This window comes from Agelaius phoeniceus, chromosome 2 (genome assembly GCF_051311805.1).
Source record: "Agelaius phoeniceus isolate bAgePho1 chromosome 2, bAgePho1.hap1, whole genome shotgun sequence".
NCBI lineage: Eukaryota > Metazoa > Chordata > Aves > Passeriformes > Icteridae > Agelaius > Agelaius phoeniceus.
In genome coordinates, this window is record NC_135266.1 from 7,091,600 (window position 1) to 7,115,171 (window position 23,572).

General features: G+C 44.5%; 1 protein-coding gene across 5 annotated transcripts; it reads left to right on the forward strand.

Moving 5' to 3' along the window:
• Nucleotides 1–1,882: 1,882 nt before the first annotated feature.
• Nucleotides 1,883–22,159, forward strand: NDP (norrin cystine knot growth factor NDP). Of its 5 annotated transcripts, none has more exons than XM_077171554.1 (4): nucleotides 1,884–2,037; nucleotides 2,518–3,003; nucleotides 12,707–13,061; nucleotides 21,056–22,159. In XM_077171554.1, the coding sequence occupies exons 3-4, from the start codon at nucleotides 12,843–12,845 to the stop codon at nucleotides 21,281–21,283; spliced, it is 447 nt and encodes a 148-aa protein (XP_077027669.1). In that variant the 5' UTR covers nucleotides 1,884–2,037; nucleotides 2,518–3,003; nucleotides 12,707–12,842; the 3' UTR covers nucleotides 21,284–22,159. The 5 variants fall into 5 exon arrangements, with proteins under 5 accessions (XP_054483696.1, XP_077027669.1, XP_077027683.1 ...); XM_077171568.1 differs by lacking the exon at nucleotides 2,518–3,003 and adding an exon at nucleotides 12,013–12,069 and having other exon boundaries at nucleotides 1,894–2,037; XM_077171563.1 differs by lacking the exon at nucleotides 1,884–2,037 and adding an exon at nucleotides 12,013–12,069 and having other exon boundaries at nucleotides 2,359–3,003.
• Nucleotides 22,160–23,572: the final 1,413 nt, after the last annotated feature.

A 23,572-nucleotide genomic window follows, 5' to 3' on the forward strand; every position in this document is an offset into this window, starting at 1 on the left:
AGATAAGAAGCCTAAGTGGTGCCAGAAAAAAACCCTAAAAGTACCATTTTCAGTGAGGACCATGAGTAGGATATCTACTGTCTCCTGGAGGATTTCATCCAGAAGCTACTTTGTCTTGCACATGGGAGGTTCTTAGTGAAAGCAACCAGAGTACTTAAATCACTTGCTTGCCAGTGGAAAAAGACAGACAACACAGCAGTACAGCAACCAATAGCCTTGATTTTACAGGAGGGTGTAGGGTAAATTAAAGAAGGTTTCTGTGTGTGCTCTCTCTGTTTAAGGTGAGAGCTGTGCCAGAGCAGCAGTCTCAGTCTGTGGTTACAGAGAGGTGAAGGTGCTGCTGAGCTTTGCCACCACCCACCCCGGGTGACCTCAGTGGCATCTGCAAGGAAACAGAGAGCTGGGACACATTTGGTCAGGGAGAGAAACACAAGGCTGACTCAAGAGGCCAAATAATGTAAACACTGAATATGAAGGGAGAAATGGGCCGCAAAACTGACATCCTGAGAATTGTGGTCCTAAGTGGGTTGTTTGTTTATCCCACCAGTCAAACCTGGCTGTGCAGCAAAGCAAGGCCAAGAAAGTCTCCTTTATTGTTTCCATGATGCTTACTCATCTAAAAGCCATCCCCCTTTTAGATTATTCTATTTTAAGGCATAATTCCCATCTGTTCTTTGATCTTATACCACATAAGACATTTAGCTAATAACATCATCCATCAAATACCAACTTGCCTTTAGAGTTCAAACACAATTGACACAGAGCCCTGTCCATCTGCTGGCCAGAACAGATCCAGCTTGTGAATGGCCAGCTATGTTGCCTATTTTTTAATTAACCAGCTTAGATCTGTGTTTCACACAATCCTGCAGGATGCCTAGGGGGCACTCCACAGGGAAGAGAAACACCCCGTTCTGCAGGGAATGGGGTTTGGTGCATCCAGAGCTGTGATGTGTTTGTTGTAAGAGGGGCTTTTCAGTGGATGGAGACTCCCTTCAGCCTCTCAGGGCTTTTCTTGTTTGTTTGTTTTTTTTGCATACACCCATAATATTTTTTTAAAACATTTTAAGGATAACTTCTTTCAAACTTGGCCTTCTTCAGAGAAAGGCATGTAAAGTAGAAATACAATGTTCTCTTCTCTGAGCAAAATTCTGAGTTTATTTGACAGAAACTTCATGATTTCAGGGCAGGTTGTTGGAAGCAGGGGAATTGCAGGTTTACAGAGAAATATTTATACAGAAAATGCTTGCCTGTTTAACCAACTGGAGAGCCAGGGAATGTCAGATGATTTAGTTGACCAATTGTAGTGAAGCACCATATCTTGAATTAAGAATATCTGAGATCAATCACAGTTAAAAAAGCCTAAGAAAAACTGGTCAGAAAAAAAAAGGAGATTAATGAGTAATCCAGGGAGCAGGTAGTTTTTCTATGGGTATTTTCCAAGTGCAAACAGTTATCAAATTCTTTAAATCATTACTGTCATATTCTTCACTTAGCTCCATTCCCGTGCTTCTCGGTGGTTTGCTTTATCTTGCACATGGTCCCTTTGCTTAGGAAGGAATTTGATTCAGGATTTATATTCAAGATTTATATTCCACTGATTTACACATGCCACAGCCTCCTTATCTCCAGATCTGAAACAATAACAGCGATTAAAAAAGCACCTACATTTCCTCTATTTCCTGGCTTGCCAATTATAAGAAGTCCCTGCAGAAGGGAGCTTGGCTGGTGGTGTTTTGTGATTTCTCAGATAACAAGAGCTTCACATTTCTGTGGAATTCCCATTTGCCAGCGAGCTGCTGCTGCTGCCCTGATTGATATATGACTGCAATGGCACTTTTCCATTTGACATTCCCCCTCTCTCCCTCTCTCTCCCTCTCTCTCTTAAACAACAGCCCTAACTTTTGTGTGTTGCAAATATAAAAGGCAAGCCATGTGACGGAGGGACAGAAGAACAAAAGCATTTGGGAGTAACAGGACCTCTTGCAGCTCTCCAAAGGGTTTGAGGGAAGGAAGGAAGGAGTGGTGCATTTTCCAAAGGTAAGCATGCAAATAAGAGATTCCTACAGATTTTGAGTGTTACACGGACTTAAACTGTGTGCTTAATATCTTTATCTGACAAAGACATGTTCTCCTTGTTTTTTAAATTAAATCTTGTTTAAATGGAATCAACACAGCTCTAGTCCCTGTGTCTCCTTATTCTTGTGTTCTTATCTGCTATCTGAAGGCTGCCTGTATGTGGTCAAATAGGTGGCCCAGGGTGCTTCTGAGCACCTTGGTTAAACACCTATTCTGGTGAGCATGCCGGCTGCAGGGTGCAGCTCAGGGCTGGCCAGAGCTTGTGGCTCTGGGCTGAGTGGACACGCAGGGCTCAGCCCAGGAATCACCGGGAGAGCGCTGGGATCGCCAGCACCCCCTTTGTCCCGCTGCGGCAGGGCTCTATGAACACGGGCAAGCCTGCTGCTTTAAAGCTGGACTCTTTACTCCTACCACTACTTACGCCTGCTGTTCTCTTGCCAGTCATCTGCTGGAGCGCTCGGGGCAATCTGAAACAGGCGATATTTATTTCTAGCTTTGCGCCTCACTCTTCGCGGGAGCGCTCACAATTCGCACGTTGTTATTTATCCAAACTTCCGCGAGGCTTTCCAATGGCCCGGACAGCGCTGCCTGTGGGTTAGGACAGATTCAGCCCGCACTCTTTATTGGCCGAGAGCTGCGGGGAAAGCCGCTGTGCCTGGCTTTGCTGGGTGCCCGGGCTATATCTGGTAGGTGCCCGGTGGCACGGAGGATGCTGCGCGACCCCAGAAGGAGAGAGGGAGGCTCTGCTCCGCTCCCGGCCGATCATTTCCCTGTGTGTCAGCGCCAGAGGCACCAGCATGACTGCTCTCCGCTTCCCTGGGACCAAGGGAGGATTTCGCCGCTGTGAGCAAGTGCCAGCGTAGGGAACTGCGGGGCTCGGCAGCCGACACTGCCCGGAGGACGAGCCCCGGCTCCTCCGGGACTCAGGTGAGTGAACTCATCTGGAAAAGTTCAGTGGCTCCGGCAGCAGAGAACAGTGACAAAGAAGCCCAGTCTAGGGCTGGGTCAGCTGCTGCTGCAGTGCCACACACAGTGTGTGCTGGGGGGAGATTTTCTTGTCACAAACCTGGATTTGTGCGTGCCTGTGTGTGTGCACTGACTCCCGTGGGGCTGCCAGGCAGATTTCTTATCCTACCCTGCAAGTTCATTGAAACTTCTCTCATAGCCTCCCTATAACACATCTTACTTGTTTCTGCCAGGGAGAGACAGCATGGCAAGTAGCTGCTTAAGGTTTCTGCAGCTCTTTAGAAATGAAACATATATTTCCTATATATTACTTACAGTATATACATGTATATACATGGTACTTACATTTCCTAAAGCTTTATAACTGTGGCTGAGGGGAAGGAACTCTGCCTGTTGAAAAAGAACTGGCAAAAGTTTTTTTAAAACCAGTAATGGGATAAACTCACTTGAAGGCAAACGGTTATTTAAAACCAACAATGGGAGCAAACTCACTTGAAATCAGTACTTTATTGCACAGTTATTCTCTAATAGAAGCAATCCAGCTGCCTGGTGTGGCAATAAGTGTGGCTGTAATAATCACAGTGCTGCTATTTGTTCCTCCTTGAAAGAATATATCTACATTTTAGGACCTGTACCTATTATTTTTCCCCCTTCCTTTTGATTTACTAATAATGCTCACTTTTGCTCTTGCTGTGGGACCTTAGTCATATCTGTGAGTAGTCATACACATGAATAATTTCCTGGACCTAAATAGAACTATTTGACAAGTAACTACTCATCAGCTTGAATCGGGGATTCCCAATGTGACTTATATATACACTGATATGCTCTTGCTGCTAATGAAATATTATTTTGTATTATAAAACAATGCTTTAAGATTTCCCTGTTAAAAACAAATGTGGGAGGAATAGGTATTTCAAATTTACAAAGTAAAAGGTAATTCGATTTAGGGACAGGGTATAATTAGGGGCTGCTGATGATTAGTTACAGGCTCATTTCTCTACCTGAAGGTGTCCTGTGTAGTTTTCCTGGGTTTGTGCAGTGCCTGGTTTGGATCAGATTAATGCGTGCTGATGACTGGCCTTTGTTGAGCAGGATATTTGTTATGGACAGTCTTGGGTACAGTTTGCAGTAGCAGTACCCCAGGTAGGCATGGCTGATTTCCACAAAAGCCATCTTCCCCTGGAACCAGCCCTCACTCACCTTTGAGGCTTGTGGCAGCATCTGCATATTCTTGCTCTCTTACCTGGCCAGGGCTGCAGTCTTTCCTGCCCAGGTGGGAGGGAAATAAACCACCTCCTTGGGAGCTCACACTGATGCCTGCTGTGACTCATTTGACAGGGAATCCTCCCATGGCTGGCTTCATTTCCCATTTCTCCTGGGGCTGACTTTGCTCCCTGCCTGGCTTGACAGCTCTCAGATGCACTAGGAGGTGCTCAGGGTTGTCCTTGGAACTTGGAGAGAATTGACTATCTATGGTGAAAGCTTGCATGAAACCACTGAGACATTAATTTTTGCAACTTGTCTGGTGGATTGTTTGTTTAACTGAAAGGAAACAAAGTCCCCTCTTTCCCCCTCCCCACCTCCCAGTCACTATTTTAATTACAATTATAAATATTTGATAGCTATATTATAAGTATTACAATTTTCTCTGTCTCATACTCCTTCTGAGTATGGGGAGAGATTTGTCTCTGTGAGTTTTAGGAAGGTTTTGCTACATGAGACTGTAGCCCCCTGTTATTTTAGCAAATTGTTATTTGAGCAATCCACCTCTGGAAGCGGCCCCATCAAAGACAAAGTCCCTGTGGCAGCAGCTATGGGGTAATTTGCTGGGGCAAAGGATTTTTCCCTAACCCCATCCAGTGAGCTCTCAGAGTCCTGAGGGTTTATAACTTCCAAAAACTCTTCAGAAATGAAACCCCTGTGACTGTAACCCCCCCCATACACAACAGGTCCTTTGGCTGAGCCCAGCTAAACTTTTGCCCTCTGTGATATCTTGTTCCCCCGGATCATTGTCGCTTGTGTAAACACGTGTTTCTTTTCATCAGTGTTAAGTGTTCTGCCTCTCAGCTCCCCTGCCCTTCTCCATGTCCTGGTATCTCGGGATGGGGTGAATAGCCATGTCCAGATCACCTTTTTTTTTCTGCTGCCTGACCTCACACTTGACAGTCCTTTTGCTGAAACTCAACTCAGTGGCAGGAGAATGGATTAGTTGGGTCAGGTTAGCTCAGGTGTCTGAGCCAAGAGCACCCCACTTTGACCACCCTTCTGTGCATGCATATAAAGAGATGTTGCAGTCTCTGCTGGCTGTGATCAGCTGTTATTTCCTTTTTATATGTGTCAGTGTGGAACATATTAAAATTTCTCAGTAGCGGTATGTTAGGAATCCCTCTGATGCCCCACCTCTAACTTAGCAGAACAATAAAAGCAAGGTTGTAGTAAGCCTTTGAGCAGCTGGTCGTCTATATATTCCTCCTTTTCTCACATAATCTAATTCAAACTCTTATCCGGGTAGCAGTGGCACTACCACTTCCAGACACCATCAGTCCTTGTCCTGTTTGCTGGAATTTCATTGTGTGGTATGGAGATCCCTTCTACTGGAGTGTAGCCTCTCTTCTGTGTGAGAGTAGGGGGCTGCTGGTGCCATGGAGACACTGGTCCCAGGAATTCCTCCTCCTCATTGCTATTTTTCAGCTTCCCTTTGTTATTTTTCTAGCTGCATCAATCATTTTTACGGCTCACGCTTGTCACATTTTCGTGCTTGTTATTACTGAGCTGCAGACTGTGCTGGACTGAGGCAGCACAGGTTACATTGCCCTTTAAGACATGTGGGCTGAGGATCTGAGTTAATGCCTCAGCTCTGGTTTGGCAAAGGTTAAGCATACCATGGCAGTGACAATCACATTGCTGTCATAGCAGCACGGCTCAAAGGGAGTGGGACCTAGGGGAACGCTGCTCCCCTTGTTAGAAGACACAGAATTGTTACCATGAGCCAAATATTTAGGTTCCCTAATTATCAGAGGATGAGGTATATGGATGGTGGTCTGAATGCTGCCTGTGTATAAAAGAGGAAAGGATTTTGCCCCTGGGGTCAGAAGAGAGGGAACATCCCCTTCAATCATGTGCTGTCTCCGGCATGCATAACACTCTCTGCTGGTCCCAGTGGCAGCGATGTGTTTGCTTAATGTTAAAGAATAAAAAGACCCATTCCTACTCCTGCATCTATGGATAACTACAGGCTTTGAGTTTGCTGGAAAATATGCAAAAGACAGAGAACAAAAACTGCCCACCTGCTTGTAACACACTCCAACAGGTAGAGGACACATGCCTGAATGCCCTAGACCTCTCAGCAACTTGTAATTTGGCCAAGAGTAATTTTGCCTCCTGTTGGGTCATAAGACTGAAGTAGAGGTAATTACTGAAGCAAATCCTATAGCTAATGCTTGGCTGGGAACACTTGCACTGTAGCCAGCAGCCACCCTTGCTGGTTTGCCTTCTGGGAGGGATGGGCAGCCCTGGACTGCTCAGCTCTGCACCTGGTGCTTCACCAAGGAGTAATCCCATCCAGCACCCTCTGGATGAATGACCAAGTGGAAAATTGTATTCCTCTGCTGTCTGAGACTCTAGACCATGACTACTCTGCTATTCAGTGAAACACAAGAATAAAGAAAGAATCCAAGGCTGGCATCACCTCACCATTAAAAGGCTCTGCTCCCTCATTAGAGAGATATCCCATGCATGCCCCTAATCAATCTATTTAAAGCTTCCTGGAAGCAGGAAAAGGAAAGAATAAAAATACAAGCACTCTTTTGTCCCCCAGTAGTTATTCTTTGGGAGTGCATTAAACCCTTTTCTCCGTGTTGGCCTGTGCCTGTCTGCTGGCCGGGCGCCAGCCCGCAGTACCCACTGGAGTTTGTTATTTCAACTGCTGAGCAGGAAGGCACCTCCTGCTCCCCCTCTCCTAGTACCTGAAGGGCTGGAAATATTCTTGGGAACTTCAAAAGCAGAGGGAAGTTCAGGCAGCTCAAGTGCCATTCAGCTGGATTTGTTCCACCTCATGCACCGGGTCCCCATGGTGGGAACAATTTTGGGGCCTTGAATGAGCCCAGGGAACCAGCCCCATGTATGCTGATCCCATGTGTCCTGAGGCTCCCAGGGTGCTTCCATGGTGTTTGCTGCAATTGCCATGTTGCTTCTTATGCTTCATATGCCATGGTCTTCCTGGTTTTTTTACTTTTATCAGTCTGCTTACAGTCACAGGCATTCATCTCTTGAAATATTAAAAGGCTTAACAAAGTCTCGTAGTAAAAAATGGTTTCCAGGAGTTTCTCTCATCACAGCTTTAGTAGGACCAGAAGATGGAATTCTCTACCATGGACCACCAGATAAAGAGGCTTAAATTTCCTTCTTTTGAGCCTGTTTTCCTTCTTGCTGCCTTTTTCCTTCCCCTCTCCTCTAGCCCACCAGCTGGTGCCAGCTCTGGCCAGGAGTGCATGTTGTTTCTGTATCCTCTGTGCAGGCACACACTGCCCTGCTGTGTGATGGGTGGATGGAGCTCCTGGAGCATGGATGAAGACATTCCCCTTGGCATGGAAGGGGACAAGCTCCAGCACAGCTGGATGTCAGGAGAGCAAAACCTCTTAAGCACAACAAGACCTTGGGGGAACATTCAGTTATTTAGAGCTGTAAGGGTCTCACTCAAAATATTTGGTTTGGTGTTTGCCTTGCCTCAGGATGGGAAGAAACCTGTTCCAATGTTGTGGGGAGGCATTTCTCAGACAACTGAGGTTGCCTGTGCTCACCTGCTGCTGCTGCCTGGCTGCCACGTGGCCACTCAGGGGCTCTGTCAGGTGTTTTGAGGCAGCTGCAGAGTGAAGTGAGGATTTTTGATAGCATGCACAGGAGGCCAGCTCCTTCACTGCTGGCACAGGAAAGACCACAGTAAAATACCTAGATAAGAAGATGATTGCATTTACTTACAGAGCTAAAAGATGTGCTGGAACTGACAAAGGCTGTGAGGTGGTGCTACAGGAAGCAGGGTCAGCCTCTCATCTGGGGTTGCCTCTCCTACTCCACGAGCCTCTGGAATGGCTCAGATTGTCATCACTGGTGTGATTCAGTCCCACAGTGCTTCCCAAGCTCCTTCCCAGGCATGGTGTGGATGGCTGTGTGGGCTGGGAGCCACCTGAGTGCTGTGGGTGCTGAAGGATCTTTGGGAACAGACCATGCTGCCTTTGCCATGGCAGAGGAGAATTCAACCCTGCAGAACAAACCCTTGTGGAGCCTGAGTAATTTACCCATCACAGTTGTTTCCACTCTAATCAAGACCTTGGAGAGTGAAGCTCCCAAATCCTTATCTTCCTGGAAAATCAAAACTTTTCTAAATTTGATAAAGTTCTTGAGAAATCCATTTTTGTCTCATGAAGAACTTTGTGGTGCTTTTTTGGTCAGAACAGCAGCAGTGAATTGACACACACACACATATACATACACATATGTGGTTAGTGACACTCTTTTAGGTCTGGAATTTGGAGAAACTGAGTAGCTTTGCAACTCTTCTGTTTACGTAACAAATTCAGATTGAGGGAACCACATGGTAGGATCCAAGTAATTGTGTTTACTAAATATGCACAGCATGCAAGGCCAGGCTTAATTTATATACACACACACCGCTGCTTCAATGGGATTTTGGCATCCTCCAAAACCCAAAAAGCATCGAGTGACTTAAATGGTGCCCTCATCTTCAAGCAGGAGTCTCAAACACAGAAAATGCCCAGCAAATGAAGGCCAAGCTGAACATATATGCATGCCTAATATGGGGGGCTAAGGGAATTAGAAGTACACCATAAATGAGCTTTTCCACTGCTCCCTTCCCACCTCCCAGAGTAAAAGCTGTGCAGATCCAGTAGACCTTGGGAGAATTGCTCAGCTCTTTATTTTTTCCAAGATACATAGCAAAAAGGGAATTTCTGTTTACGTTCTCACAAAGTGACTGGCTAAATAATTCCAGATGATGGAATGTTCTTCTGTCCTTAAAGCAAAACAAAACCTTAGCCTTCACCACTCTCCAAATGATACTAAAACTATGATAAGAAATCTTTATTATTCAGAAAGCAGTTAATAAGAGCGTGGATTTGGAAAAATAACCCTAACTTTGCACCTATGTCCACATGCAATACAGTCTTAGACTGTGTGTTAATACAGTTTTTCTTTGGGATGTCTTCTATTTTTCCATGAAGTTTTTAGGCTAACAGCTGTAGCAGTTTTAGGTAACAGCTGTAGCAAGTTTAGTATGTTATCTCTCCGTGAAATACTGAAAATTAGGTATATGGAAAGGAAACAAAGCCATTGCTAACAAAATGTATTTCCCATATCTCAGTGAATTCTGAAGAAAATGTGAAGTAGTGATTTTCATCCACTGTTAGGCCATATATTTTTGTAGCAACTTTTCAGCCTGAGGGTATAAAGTTACATTTGCATCTTTTTAATCTTTTTCTTTACAGGATGATGTACAATGGGAGGGTTTAGGTTTCCTTTTGGTTAGCTTGGTAGATGAGCTATCTACCACAGGTTTTGCATGGAAAGAAAGTGAGGAAAAAACAGCTGAAATAGAAGGAAAATTTCCTCTGTGAAATTGTTGATTTTAATAAAAAAGTGTCTTTTCCAAATGAAACAAAATGTCATTGTAATGATGATTTATGAGCACAATTGTACTTGCTTCTGTTTTTTGGACAGAAGTATAGACTGGAAACTACTTATGCCAATCCTGATAGCATGTGCTATCTAGGATTTTATAAATTCAGACAACATTTCAAAAGGAATGCAATTTTTAACTTAAAAAAATAACAATAATGCTAAGTTCAAGTGAAATGCCATTGCTCAATATCAGCTGGAAATGGAAAATATCATTCCAACATACCTCATCAGGGTGATGTACCTAAGTGAAAATATTTAAAATTTTTTTTTTTACAGAATCAAAAATCCACACCCTAACTTCCATGTGTTTAAATGTCTCTCTAGCACTTCTTCTTCCATATATGTTATATATGTTATATATAGCATATGTGCTTGGAAAATGTATGTGCATGCTTCCCATAGGTATGTCAGGAGATAATACCTACACATTTTACCACGATGTCTATAAACAACTGTAACCACTTATTTCACAAGAGATGGATCGCATCTACAGTGGTTTTCTCTCTTTTTTCTTACAAATATGTGATACTTTTTACTTCTTTCAAAGTGTTGTTACCAAAACCTGCTACATTTCTTTCTTAGTGAAGTATCAGGGCAATTTTAAAAGGTTGTGGAAGTGTTAATGCTTTTTGTTCTGTGCTTGTCCTGGGGAAGGTACAGCCATGTTCCTTTTCTCACACTTTTCCCTGTGTCTTTCCAGCTTTCTCAGAGAGTTTTCATGAGGCAGACTCTGTGTCATCCAATTATTTCCTGAAGAAAACTAGGGAGATAAGCCTTTGAAAACTGAGCCAGCACTTCAGATTTCTCTCACTGTATTAAATCATACTGATCAAAACCATGGAAAGATATAGAAGCCCAGAATTAACAGTGGGACAGAGAGAATGGGAAATGGGGATCCCTGGGTGTAGTATCACATGAAATGAGACCGTCTAATATCAAGAAAATTTATTTGGACAGAGAGGGAATTACTGGGTGTGTAATAATGATTAACTATGTTGGAGGGAGACCTTGCCAAGCAGCATGTTTTGGTCAGCCTCTTTATAAAAAAGAATAGGAATGTAGGTAAAAGGTTAAACATGGAGAAAAAAAAATAGTGCATCCCTCCTCCTGTTAGCTAATCCTTGGGCATCATCTGCATGAACTGGAGTAGCACAGTTCACTTCAGGGAGGGAGTCTGTCCCAGCTCCCATGACCCACAGATTTCTCTCCTATGCTGCTGAAATGTTTGGAGGGATATTTATTGACATGAATGAGGCTGTGCATAATTGTATCTGAGATCCTGAGTGTTTAGGGTTGTTTGTTTAAGTTCTTTACACTGCAAAGCTATATTATGTTTTAAATGACCCATTTGTTGAGGAAAATATAACAGGCCATAAGTCAGACTCTGGGGAAAAAAAAAAGTATTGTCATTTAAATCCACAGTCACATAATTTTTTCCTTTCCTACTTAAGCACACGGATAATAGCCTGAAACAACAACAACAAAAATGTCTGATAACACAGAGCATCTTTGTCTCTCTAACACACAGAGCAACCCTAATAACATTTCTTCTCAGCATGAGACTTTGGCTGTCACATCAGTGCCATCCCAGCTTGGATGAACTCTGGAAGTGTTTGTCACTGCTAGGCACTCCTCCCACAGAAGTGCTGGAGGAGGCTATAAAGAAATATGCAAATCATCAAGCACTCTGGTGGGGAGGCTGCTTGGGAGATGAGTATCAGTGGGTTTAGAGGACTGCCAGCAAACCAGAAAACAATTTTGTAAGAGGCTTGTATAAGGCAGCAAAGGCACACATCAGCTCTTTAAATACTCAAGAGGCTCTGCCAGAGCATTTCTTTGTGAGCAGGGAGCTGTTTTATCTTAAGTTTCTTCAGAAAGTCTTTGCACTTTTAACTGTACTGATGAGTATCCTTTGACTATCCTTCATCGGACTGTGTTTAGATGGATAATTCACAGCTCTTTCAAGTTATATCTGTTTGTAGTAAAAGTGAAATTAATCACCCAGTTAGGACTACGGGCTTTGTGAGAAGGATCAAGGGACTGTGAAGAAGCAGCTAATGGAGATATTCTCCTTCCCCTGCAGGCACAAAACTCTGGGCAGCGTTTCAGGGGCTGTCCTGTACCTGTTTCCTGGAGAATCTCCTGGTCTCCAACATGAAACAGAAATCCAGATGCCTGGGTAGATAGCCATATGTCTCCACCTGAAGATATTTATTCCCAATTGATAGCTGGGATAGTACTTGGATATTATGGAATTATAAACATACTTTTCAGATGCTGCTCTTTAATTAGCTGGGAAGAGACTGACACCCAGAAAGTGCTGCCTGACAAGTAAGCAAACAAAGCCTGGATGTGTGTGCATGGGAATTTGGTACTCAGTGGGCAGCACAGTTCAGCCAGAGGCCTGAGTGGCTCCTCATGCAGTGCAGGTCACTGGGAGACCACTTTGCTCATGCCTTGGCTCGGACCTTCAGCATCCCTCCACCCTGGGCATGTCCCTTGTCCCTGCAGCTGCAGGGCACGGCCAGGCAGCCTCCAGAGCCACAGCTCAACAGCCTCCAGCCTCTCAGTGTGCTGCCTGGGACACCCCATCCCGTGCCCATCTGTAATGTGGAAGGCAGCCGAGCTTTGCCCCTCCTTGACCTCTGAGCGGGTACAAAGTCCTTCCGATTTGCAGGAATTTCTGATGAGTTTCATCACCAAGTGGAGAAGAGTGGCATTGCACCCCTTGTGATGTTGAAAGTCAAAAGTCATTTCATCTCCCTGAAATGGTAGAACAATGCTAAAAATAACAAGGCCTTGACATCTCCTTCCTTAAGGCCATATTCCCTTCCTACTGTGGGGATGATGTTCACTCTGAGCAGGTTTTTTGGCTAGCAAAGATCCTGAGTGCCTTAATACAATTTATGTCTATTTTCTCTAGAGGTCTTTTTGCTCAGGATTGTGATTTGTGTTGCTTTTATTCCAGCTGTGCAGGAGATTCTTTGATGGATTACAATCTCATCAGACTCCAACTTGAGAAGAAGAATGGCAGCTCAGACACTTAAACCGGACTTTTCACCATCCTGGAAAGGAACTGGCTTCCAGAATCCGGAGGGTTTTTGATGCTCTACCTCCCTCTGCTGTTACCAGCGAGAAGTTCCTCGACAATGGGAAATCATGTACTCGCAGCTTCGATTTCCATGCTCTCGCTGCTGGTGATGATGGGAGACACGGACAGTAAAACAGAGAGCTCCTTCCTCATCGACTCCGACCCCAGCCGCTGCATGAGGCACCACTACGTGGACTCCATCAGCCACCCCCTCTACAAGTGCAGCTCCAAGGTAAGGCTGTTAAAAATAGGTCAGAAACTGTTGTAAAATACTTGATAATTGTTAAGCATGTACTGTTAGTTTGGTTATTATATTGTAAAAGGGGTTAAAAGGGCAGTTATAAGAAATGTGGTACTCAACGTGCCATAGCACACCTTAACAAAGTGCACCACGAGCCAGCCTGGACAGAACTGTCATGGGCCAATCAAGCGCCTTAAAACTTCATGCAAATGAAGAATCCAAAAAGAAACCAATCCAGAGGGACAAAAAACAGGATAAAAAGGGGTTTCTGACCCACTGAAACTGTGCTGCTCCATCTGGAACATTTGAGACATCTCTGCTCAAGGAGCCCCAGTGCTGGCGCTGCAGCATCCTCGGTGGGAACGCTCCTGCTCAGCCCGAGGGCCCCCTTGCTTCGGGCCTTTCTTTTCATGATAATAAATGCTGAAATCACTTCAGTACCAGGAGTCCAGTCCTGCTTTTAACAAGGCTCCCCTCACCCCCTCACAGCTTCGAGGGAAGAGTTGTTAAAATGAGCCATTCTGGGTGATTTTCTCTGTGTGAGTTCCTATCCACCAGAATCTAGCAGCAGAGACACGCAGATGTGAAGATATCCTGTGTGTACATAAAAACTGGGACTGGAGGTAAAGGCTGCTGACTCGCTTTTCACCTTTTCAAAAGGAGAAATTCACAATGATGGTAAAGCTTACATGCAGTTAATGACAAGATGGAAGGGAGCACATTTGGGATCTCAGTTGATGGTCCCAAGGAGATGAGCTAGTTTGGAAATTTAGATCACCCCAGTCACCCCATCCTTCAAACAAACACTTAATCTGGACCAAGTTCATAGCTACTATCGGTGAAGTGCTGAGATAAATAACCAAACTGTAAAATGGCAATTAAAAAAAGGTTATGAAGAATATTGCTTATTTCTCCCTGCCCAACCCCTTTTCAAAGCCCTTATTTACATGCAGAATGACACTTGGATGGTAACTGTAGGGCTTAGGAGCAGACAGAAATACAAGACTGACTTTCATTTGGGATTTCAAGCCTGAAAACTTTTGTGTCAAAGTAGCTTAGCAGCCTGTGCATGTAGCCTACAGCCATTATGTGGAGAAAAAGAATTGGGAGAAACAATGGGAAAATCCTTGCTAGTCCCTTTTGTCTTGTCCTAATTTGTTCTGTCTGAGTTAACACAGTGCATTCAGATGACTGGGCCATTCCTCTGTCCCATGGGAAGGGGCTTTGCCTCAGGCACTCACATCCCAGGATTAAGGAAAGGGAAGGACTGCCAGCTCCAGTGCTTTTGCCAGCCCTGTGCAGGGTAAGAGAGGGATGGGAGGCCGCTGTGTGACAGGGTTCATCACAAGAGGGGTGCCTGCCTGGTGGCAAACCCCAGCAGCAGGGATCCTGTGGTATTTACAAGGAGAAATCCAGAGTTGGGATGGATGCAGTGCTGGCTGCAGATGCCTTCGTGTGCTGGAGTTTCTTTGCTTCCCACAATCAGTGCAGGGGTGAGGGAATGCCACAGGTAGCTGCAGGTCACAGAAGCTGAGATAAAGTACAGAGAGAAGTGCCCACAGAAAATAAGACCTGCTGGGTGCTCTGTGCACCAGCACAGCTGCTGCCCTGGCCAAAACTCTGCAGGCAGGCTCATCCTGTGCCTGCTCAGCACAGAGTGGCTGACAGCCTCAAAATGGGGCACAGGGAGCCTGCTCTGCTCTGGGCTGCCTCACGCTGCTCTCTCAGCACTGCTGGCTGCTGGTTTTGCATAACCATGCCTGGTTCACAGCAGTGGGAGCCCAGAGACTTTTGCCCTACTTCTTAAGAATCCAAACAGCAAAATCACCCATTACTTGAGATTCAGGAGAGGTCTTTTGGTTTGCATTTAGGCTACACTAGAACTCCCTACCATCTGGGAGACACATGGCATTAACACAGAGAACTGCAGATGTGCATCCCTTTGTGCAATATTGATTTTATTGCAGTTCACTTCAGCAAGAGGCAAAAGTGACAAAGGGTAGATGTGTGGGTGGTTTTCATTTACAGGGATCTGTGTGCCACAGCCCTCCCCTCTCTGGACCTTTGTGATCACCTGTCAGACCAAAGGGAGGGAGGGAGGGAGGGAGGGAGGAAGGAAGGAAGGAAGGAAGGAAGGAAGGAAGGAAGGAAGGAAGGAAGGAAGGAAGGAAGGAAGGAAGGAAGGAAGGAAGGAAGGAAGGAAGGAAGGAAGGAAGGAAGGAAGGAAGGAAGGAAGGAAGGAAGGAAGGAAGGAAGGAAGGAAGGAAGGAAGGAAGGAAAAGAACCCATTGACAATGCACTTTTAGCTTCCCCAATGACAGAGAAAAGCAAAAAAAGCAATCAGGCCTTTAGGAGTGGGGCTGGAAGTGAGAACACAGAAAGCATTGTACTGAAAACCATAAACTTTCAAAAGCTTTGAGGAAAAAACGTGTTGACATAAACATTAGCAATTCTGGCTGCAAAACTCAGTGATTCTTTTCAAATCAAGCTTTTAATGGAAATCATGTTTGAAGATATTATTACATATTCTGGCTTCCCAATGGCCACAACAGTTTCAAGAACACTTCTATAACAATACTGTGAATTGTATGGACTTTCTCATGAAGTGGAAAATGAAAACAGTTTCCATACAAAGTGAAATAATTTCCCAGAAAATTCAAGCTTTTTAAATGTTGTTTGGGGTTTTTTGGTTGTTGTTTTGTTTTGTTTTAAGGTCTTAGATATCTGAATCATTCTGGTAGACATATGGCTTCTGTTCTGGATCTAGTAGCATATTAAACACAGAGGAACATTAGACATGCTAATTAAAACTAGATCAAATGTGTTTATATATACATTGTGATCTGTTTATATATATCTGTTTATATATATACATTATGATAAAATGTAACCAGGACAAAAAAAGGAAAGTTCTGTGGGAGCAGCTGCGGGAATTGTGGTACCTCTTGTTTCCACCAAGTTTCCATTGTGGAAGCTTGGAATGACAGTGTCAAGCAGAGACTTTGCCCTTTTTTGGGGTGATGGTTTCACTGTGATATCCTTTCTCACCCCATATGTTTTCCCTTTTGGTGCAGCGTAGAGTTACAGAAGTCAAAAGTGGCTTCAGAAATTGTAAGATATATTATGTTTGCTGTCTGTCCTGGTTGAAAAAGGATCATGTCCACTGGGGTTCTCTGTGGAGGCTGCCAATTGCACCCACATGGGAAGTAGATTTGTTAAACATCCAGCCAATATAATTTAATCATTAAAATCCCTTTTGCTCGTGGCCTCAGGCAGGCGATGAAAACAGTTTTCCAAATCCTTTGGAAACATAGTTTATTATAGTAACAAAAAGTACAAAAGAGACACAAAAGGGGGATGGAAGAAGGCATGTTGTTTCAGAAAAGCTGTTTTCCTTTGTCTTCAAGGAAATGTTTGTATCAGCTCATGAGGTATTCCCTTTCCTGACTACCTGGATATTCCCTGACCTCTGTCATGGTCTCCATCAATGTGCTGGGTTCCCTCACTGCTCCCAGAGCCTCCTAAATTCCAGTTTTGGCTGTCACAAGTGCTTCATCCAGATGTGCCAGAAGTGTGCTTCCACTGACAGTCTCAGACTGAAGAATCCAGCCCAGGGAGACACAGAGCAGATGAAGAAAGATTTAGCAGATGTTTGAAGACATTAACTCCTGAGGTAGCTCAGGAGATTTTCAGTAATGCGTGTTTGCAGCCAGGCCACGGGAACTGTGTGAAAATCTGTTCTCAGGCATCTCAGCCCATCTGCTTTTGGGCTTCAGCTTGTTGCTGGAGGTGCAGAAAAGAGGACTACAAACACCATTAATAACACACCAGTTCACAGCTTCTGCATTTCTAGAATACAGCTCAAATGATCAGAGTCAAGGACTGCCTCAGATTCAGGTTGCTCTCTTTTGTACCTGTGAGACAATTGACTTTAAATAGTAATGATAATGATGATGATGATGATAATGATAATGATAATGATAATGATAATGATAATGATAATAATATTCTTCCCTAGCTGCTCATAGACCCGCGTGGTTCCCTTGCTGTAGGACACTGTGCCTCTGGATCCAGCCTTGCAAGGTGACATGCACAAACTCACATGTGCAGGGGCCAGGGGGAGCCAAGAGGTGTCAGGTTATGAAATACCCACATGTTTTTACTATATTTACACACCCACTCTATCATTGTGCAATGCATTATAGCATTACTAATTATTTAGGTGATAATCTCTATTGCACTATAGTGCATGAAGCAATAAGCAGCCAGAGCAATTGATTAAAAGGCAAAACTTTCAAAGTACATGCTATTTCCAGCTCATTTGCACACCTGCCAAAGTCCACTGGTGCTGTTCTGGATTTATGAAGAGGAAGGTAAATTTTGGTTAGGACTTCAGGTAGCCCAGAAGGTTAAAAAGGTATGAAAATGGGGAATTTGATATTTTTTTAGCCTGAAATTCAACTTTATCACCTTGGATTTGTGCCATTGGTAAGAGTTTACACTGTCATTCAAAAACAAGGAATAAAACCAACACTGTGTGATTCTGTAAATACTGACCTTAATCTTACGGAGAACTAAGTAGCCAGCAAAATTGCAGATTAAAATTAGAGCCTCCACAGATTAAAAGAAGTTTTTAAAGGCAAGGCTCAGAAATTATAAATTGTAAATAATAAATTATAAATACAGTGGCACATTGACTAAATATTGGCTGGGTTTGCATTAGGAAGCCAGCTGTTTATATTGAGACAGAGATATTGGCACATCAGATATTTCTACCCTATAATTACTCTGGACAACTCTTCTCTAGTCCTGCCAGTTTCATGAGGGCATGGTTTATTTTTATTGACCTTTTTGAAAGTACCTGCAGATACAGGAGCAGACGTGCATCATAAAAATTCTTAGGGTAACAGTACCAGAACCTGAATGATTTTTCCAGCTCCCGAAACATCAACCACCAGAAGTCAGCCCCACTATATAGCAGTGTGTGCTGTCACATTTGGGCTGAAATCATAGAAATGATTGCTTGGAAGGGACTCTAGGGACTCTCTGAACCTCCCAAAAAAGCAATTTCTGGCTGTTGTGCATCCCCCTGCACCACTTCTGAGGAGATTTCAACTCTGTTGCCTCTGAAGCCTTCAAACAGTTGTCAGGTGCTGTTGGATTGCTCTTCACCCCCAAAATGTATTGATGATCTCCAAGGTCTGTTCCAACCTGGTTAATTCTGTGATTCAGTGGTTCAGCCAAACATTTGGGAGCAGCCTGTGACAGAGAGTGCACAGCCTGGTGAACTGGTCAAAGCAGGGCACCTAAAAAAGGGCTGTCAAGATGCTGGGAAGGCAATTACTGGGTCAAATGTCCCAGTCTGCTCCTTTCCTTTGCAATTCAGGCAGGATTAGATACCTGCAGAGCTGGTGTCTAATTAGATACCTTCAGCAGCTGTCTGCCTGGGAAGTGAGGTTTGTTTAGCAAGGGAAGAAAAGTGGATCTTTATCTGTGAGTAATGGGGTGACAGCACTGCAGTGATTGTCCCTTTCATGTTTTCTGTACACTAAAGACTCTGCTATTAAGGAGCTTGGTGTAGCTGATGGGTCTAAAGCTCAGGTGTGACTCAACAGTAACTGAAATTTCCCTCCCACCATATTAGTACAAACAGCTGAAGTTAATTTACGTATGAATATGCAGTACCACAGGAAGGAAACCACAAATTTATGCTACAAATCTTAAAGGACGACAGATTTGTCAGAAAGTAACAAAAGCCCATCTCTAACTAAGAAGCAAAATGGTACCAAGCACAGATAATCAGCTCATGAAGACATCTTCTTTGTGACCTGTGTTGACTGGAAATGGAGTTGTTGATATATTAATACATTAATACATTTTCAAGCAAAACATTTAGCATGCAAGTACTCTTGCAAGAGTAATTTTTAAGCACTGTAGAATGGATGGTCAGAACCTTTCCCATGGACACAGACAGTGCTGGCATTTCCTACTTGATTTCAGGAATATTCTCTCTCTTTTATCTCAACTTTCCTTACAACTCTGACTAAAAAGAAACTTAAACATTTGATGTACCTGCTTGCATAACTTAGAGATTTGCAGCCAGTTGAGCTTGTGTAATGAAAGAAGCCCAAAAAGGTTTAACACTGTCAAGTATTTGCTGTCACATTTGTAGTTGTTCTTCCATATTTTCTGGAAAAAACCATGAGATACATGTAGCATGGTTAAAATGTAATGTTCTCCCTTGGTTATAAGAAAGACAACTGTTTTACCTCCTACTTTAGATGATATAATAAGCTGATATTGAAGTTTATGTTGGTTAAGCAAAATTAGCTGACATGGATTTAATATTTCTGTCCCCATGAAAGTACAGGAGTCTGCTCAAACTTGTACAACACCCGTTATCAGGGTGGTAACAGCTGTTTCTAACACATCATTTGCTGAGCTTTAGAGGGTCCTTTCCAGGATTTATGTGGTGCTTAATGCTGTATCTCCTCTGCTCAAGGGGTGGTTGGGCAGTGGGTGACTGCTCAGGGACTCTCCTTCCTCAGTGCCTCCTGCTGTGTGAGTTACCTTGCTCTGGTCCCAGCTCACATTTGAACTCAGAAGAAGAAACCTGGAGCTGAACTGTTTTTGGAAAATCTCTCTAGGGAATCTTCATGGCAACCAGTTCAACTTCAGCATTTTCACTGCTTTATGCCATGCAGTGCATTTTATATAGACACAACTGATGCAATGATACATAGATACACACATAATTGCAAATATATGGTCAAGGTGATCTTCATCAAAGGAATGAGCTAGAAACATACTTCTTTAAAGCAATAAATGGAGCATCTTCTTTAGATTTCTACTTTACATGTTCATATATCTAAACTCAAGACATGAGAACCAGTTGGTCTGTATACTCAGAACAATGGTAAATACCCAAATAAACAATCAGCCTGGCTGATGATTTAAGGGCTTGACTGCCATGGATCTGGAGTCAGCAAGTCATGGGTGCACTCATGGTATCTGGAAAACAGGGCTGGCTGAGATCATTTGGAGCCCTAAGGTCAGTCCAGGTCCTGCAGTCCTTGTTGGTGTCAGTGCCAAGGATTTCAGGAGGAACCTTGCAATTCCTCCTGCCCACCTTATCCCCTCCACCCTCCCAGACACAGCCCAGGGGCAAAGCACATTGTGGGGCTGGGATGCAGGGACAAAACCCCAGCCAGGCTGCAAGGAGGCTCCCACTGCGGGTGCCAGCTGTGAGCTGGGGACACGTTTCCTAACTGAAATAAACAGGGCAGGAGACCTTTCTCCTTTTTAAGGCCTTTGTTAAAAGTGATCAGTTCCCATGGGGAGGACCCACAGGTCCACGCTCACGCCACTACTGCTCCCAGCAATGGCACAGAGAAGAAGGAAGAGCACAGCTTTGACCATTGGTCTGTGGACAGAACTGGGGATTCCATCCTCATGAGAACATCAGGAGATTCCCCCTTTTTTGGCTTGACATTTGATGTCCTCTCTCTAGCCAGCATCTTTAGGTTGGGGTGAGGGGTAAAAAGGGTCTTAGTGGATACTAGATTCTATTCCTCACACCTAGACTCATTTAATCCATCAATTTTGTGTTGGCTCTTGTTTTTAGGGGTTTTTTTCCTAGGTTTGGTGAGGGGTCTCTCCCATTGCATGCTGGCTCCAGCAGAGTTCACAGGTTGCATGCCAACTCGATGTCCCCTCCCCTTCACCATCTGAGTGCCACCCTCCAGGAAGCAGTAGGGTGCCACTGGACAAAAGGGGGAATTCTCAGCCATCAAGGACAGGTAGTTAATGAAAACTACCTGTTTTCAGGTATAATGTTGTAAACAACAACAACGAACAACAAACAGTTAGAACTCCACCCTGGCAGCAACCAGCCCAACCTGTGAACTCTGCAACTTTTTTTTTTTTTTTAAAAAAAAGGGCAGCTTTTCTACTCCTAACACTAACCACTGTGCTTCCCCTGGCAGATGGTGTTGCTGGCTCGCTGCGAAGGCCGCTGCAGCCAGACGTCGCGCTCGGAGCCCATGGTGTCCTTCAGCACGGTCCTGAAGCAGCCCTTCCGCTCCAGCTGCCACTGCTGCCGGCCCCAGACCTCCAAGCTGAAGGCCATGAGGCTGCGCTGCTCGGGGGGCATGCGGCTCACGGCCACCTACCGCTACATCCTCTCCTGCCACTGCGAGGAGTGCAACTCCTAGGGACCAGGGGCATGGCAAACGGGGACAAGGGGGTGCTGCTGCGGGGGAAGAGCCCCAAGAAACAACCCAAGGTGCAGGATTGCAGCGAGGACAGGACTCACCCGGCTGGACTGAATCTGAGAGCAGAAGTACAAAATATCCTGGGTTGCTGGATGGTGCTGGTGCTGTAGTGTGGGCTGTGATAAAGGTGAAAGCACAAGGACTTGTTTTTAAGAAGCCTTTCTTTTTTTCTGAAAGGATATTTTGGAGAGTTTCTTCTTTTTCAGACTCGGCTCTGATTACAGAGAGGTGCTTTTACTTTAGGCCATGGGCAGCAGAGGAACAGAGAAGAAGGTCAGCCAGATGACAGCACTGCAGTCTGGAAAGTGACATTTGGACAGAGGATGGGCATCAGTTCCCACAGACAACCTCTTAACCTATCAATTTATTCTCAGTTTTCTAGTTATACTGGCCTTCAAAGCAATCTGTGCTGTTGGCAAGGGTCATCTGTTACTGACCTAGTGGCCAAATGCTGGATAACTTTAACTGTGGTTTAGCAGAAATTACAAATAAACCATTGAAAAGCGAACTGGATATGAAATGCCATGCTTGGAATACCCAGCCTCACTGAAACAATTATTTGCACCATGAGTCATCAGAGTTCAGTGGCTGAGCAACTCTTGGGAAGGGAAAGGTCATGAGACTCACTATTCCCTTCTAAAAGCCAGGAAATGTGACACATCACATCTGTTGAAAAAGCCATTATTCAAAAGCTGAAAGCTAATCAAATATTAAAATGCCACATACTAGATGGAGTAGTTTCTTAATTTAAATGGACCTGTTGATGTACAATATCAGAGCCACCAAAATGGCGATTAAACCTAGGACTTATTTTCATCTATAGTTCTTACGCCATTGAACAAATACGATTTTGCCTTTTAAAGACAGGCAATCTCCAAATTCTAAATCTCAAAACAACAGGGGATCCAAAGTTTGGGAATGGTATTTGGTATTTGCTGAGAAACTCTGTCCCTCCTCCATCAATATGAGATTTTAGGAAGGTTCAGTCACAGTCTATTGTGACTTCAAGGGAACAACATAACTGTTCTTATCTCATATTAAAATTCTTATGTTCTTGAATGGCAGCATATGCAGTCAGCCAGCAGCATGTCTGTGCTGTTCACAGAAACCTGGCTGAGCCATTGGTTTGGCAGAAGTCATGAGGGTGTTGAGAGCATCTTTTGCTGTGTAAGGATTCAGGATCAGCAGCACCTGTGAGCACAGTGCTACAGGCATTGTCTGGGATGGGCTGGATTGGCTCCCATTGGCACAGCAGTGCCTGGCAGGGTCCCATGGAAGGAGGGGAAGTCCTTTCCAAGAGCAGAGTTCAGCCCATCTGCTCAGCTCCACCCAGGTTATTTGCAGCAGGTGCCACGTGCAGCAGCTCAGGAATGCACAGTGCTGTGTGTGACAGGGAGTCCCCAGGGAGCTCAGTAGCAGGAGTTTCTGTGGCTGCTCAGGCAAAGCCTCATTCCTCTGCCTCTGCCTCCTCCTGGTGAATGTGTGTGGGATGCGAATGCAGGGGTGACAGCCACTGGCCTTGCAAGCCAAACCCTGGAGTAGGATGGCAGTCAGCAGTGGAAAGACATGGTGAGAGCACAGACACCATTCAGAGAGGTTTGGGGTACATGGGAAGAATTCTGTCTTCTGGAGGTGACTTGGAGATGGTCAGTTTTCAAAGACACAGAGCTGTGGGCAAACTAAAGGGTGAATGCAACCCCCAGAAGCTGAGGGGCTCAGATTGAAATGTCAGAACTGGGAGTGATGAGCCCCAGTGAGCTCATTAGACACCATGTGTTGTCCCAGGACTGTCAGTCATTCCTTTCACATCTGATACATGCTCTGAACATCAAAGGGCCAGTCCAGGCAGCGTGAGCTGGGCATTATCACCAGACTACTTTATATAAAAGATCATATGTGCATCCCTTTTCCACTCTCTTTCAACCTCCAGCATCTAAAGATCTCATTATCCAAAAAAGCACCACCCCCTACTGTTAATTATATATAGCAAATTCCAGTCCTCATTCAAAACGTCAGCAATACCTTTGACAGCCAAATAACTACACTGCAAAATATGCATGACCTCTAAGTGTGCTCACAGACACTGCTGCCCACCAGCAGGACTATGCAGCTATCTAAGGAAGGGGAATGTTTGAGGGATAATTGCTATATCCAGCATCACCACTCCCTGGGCCGTGCTGCCTCTGGTCTCCTTTGCCAGTGCAAAATGTGACACAAAATCTGGCTGCT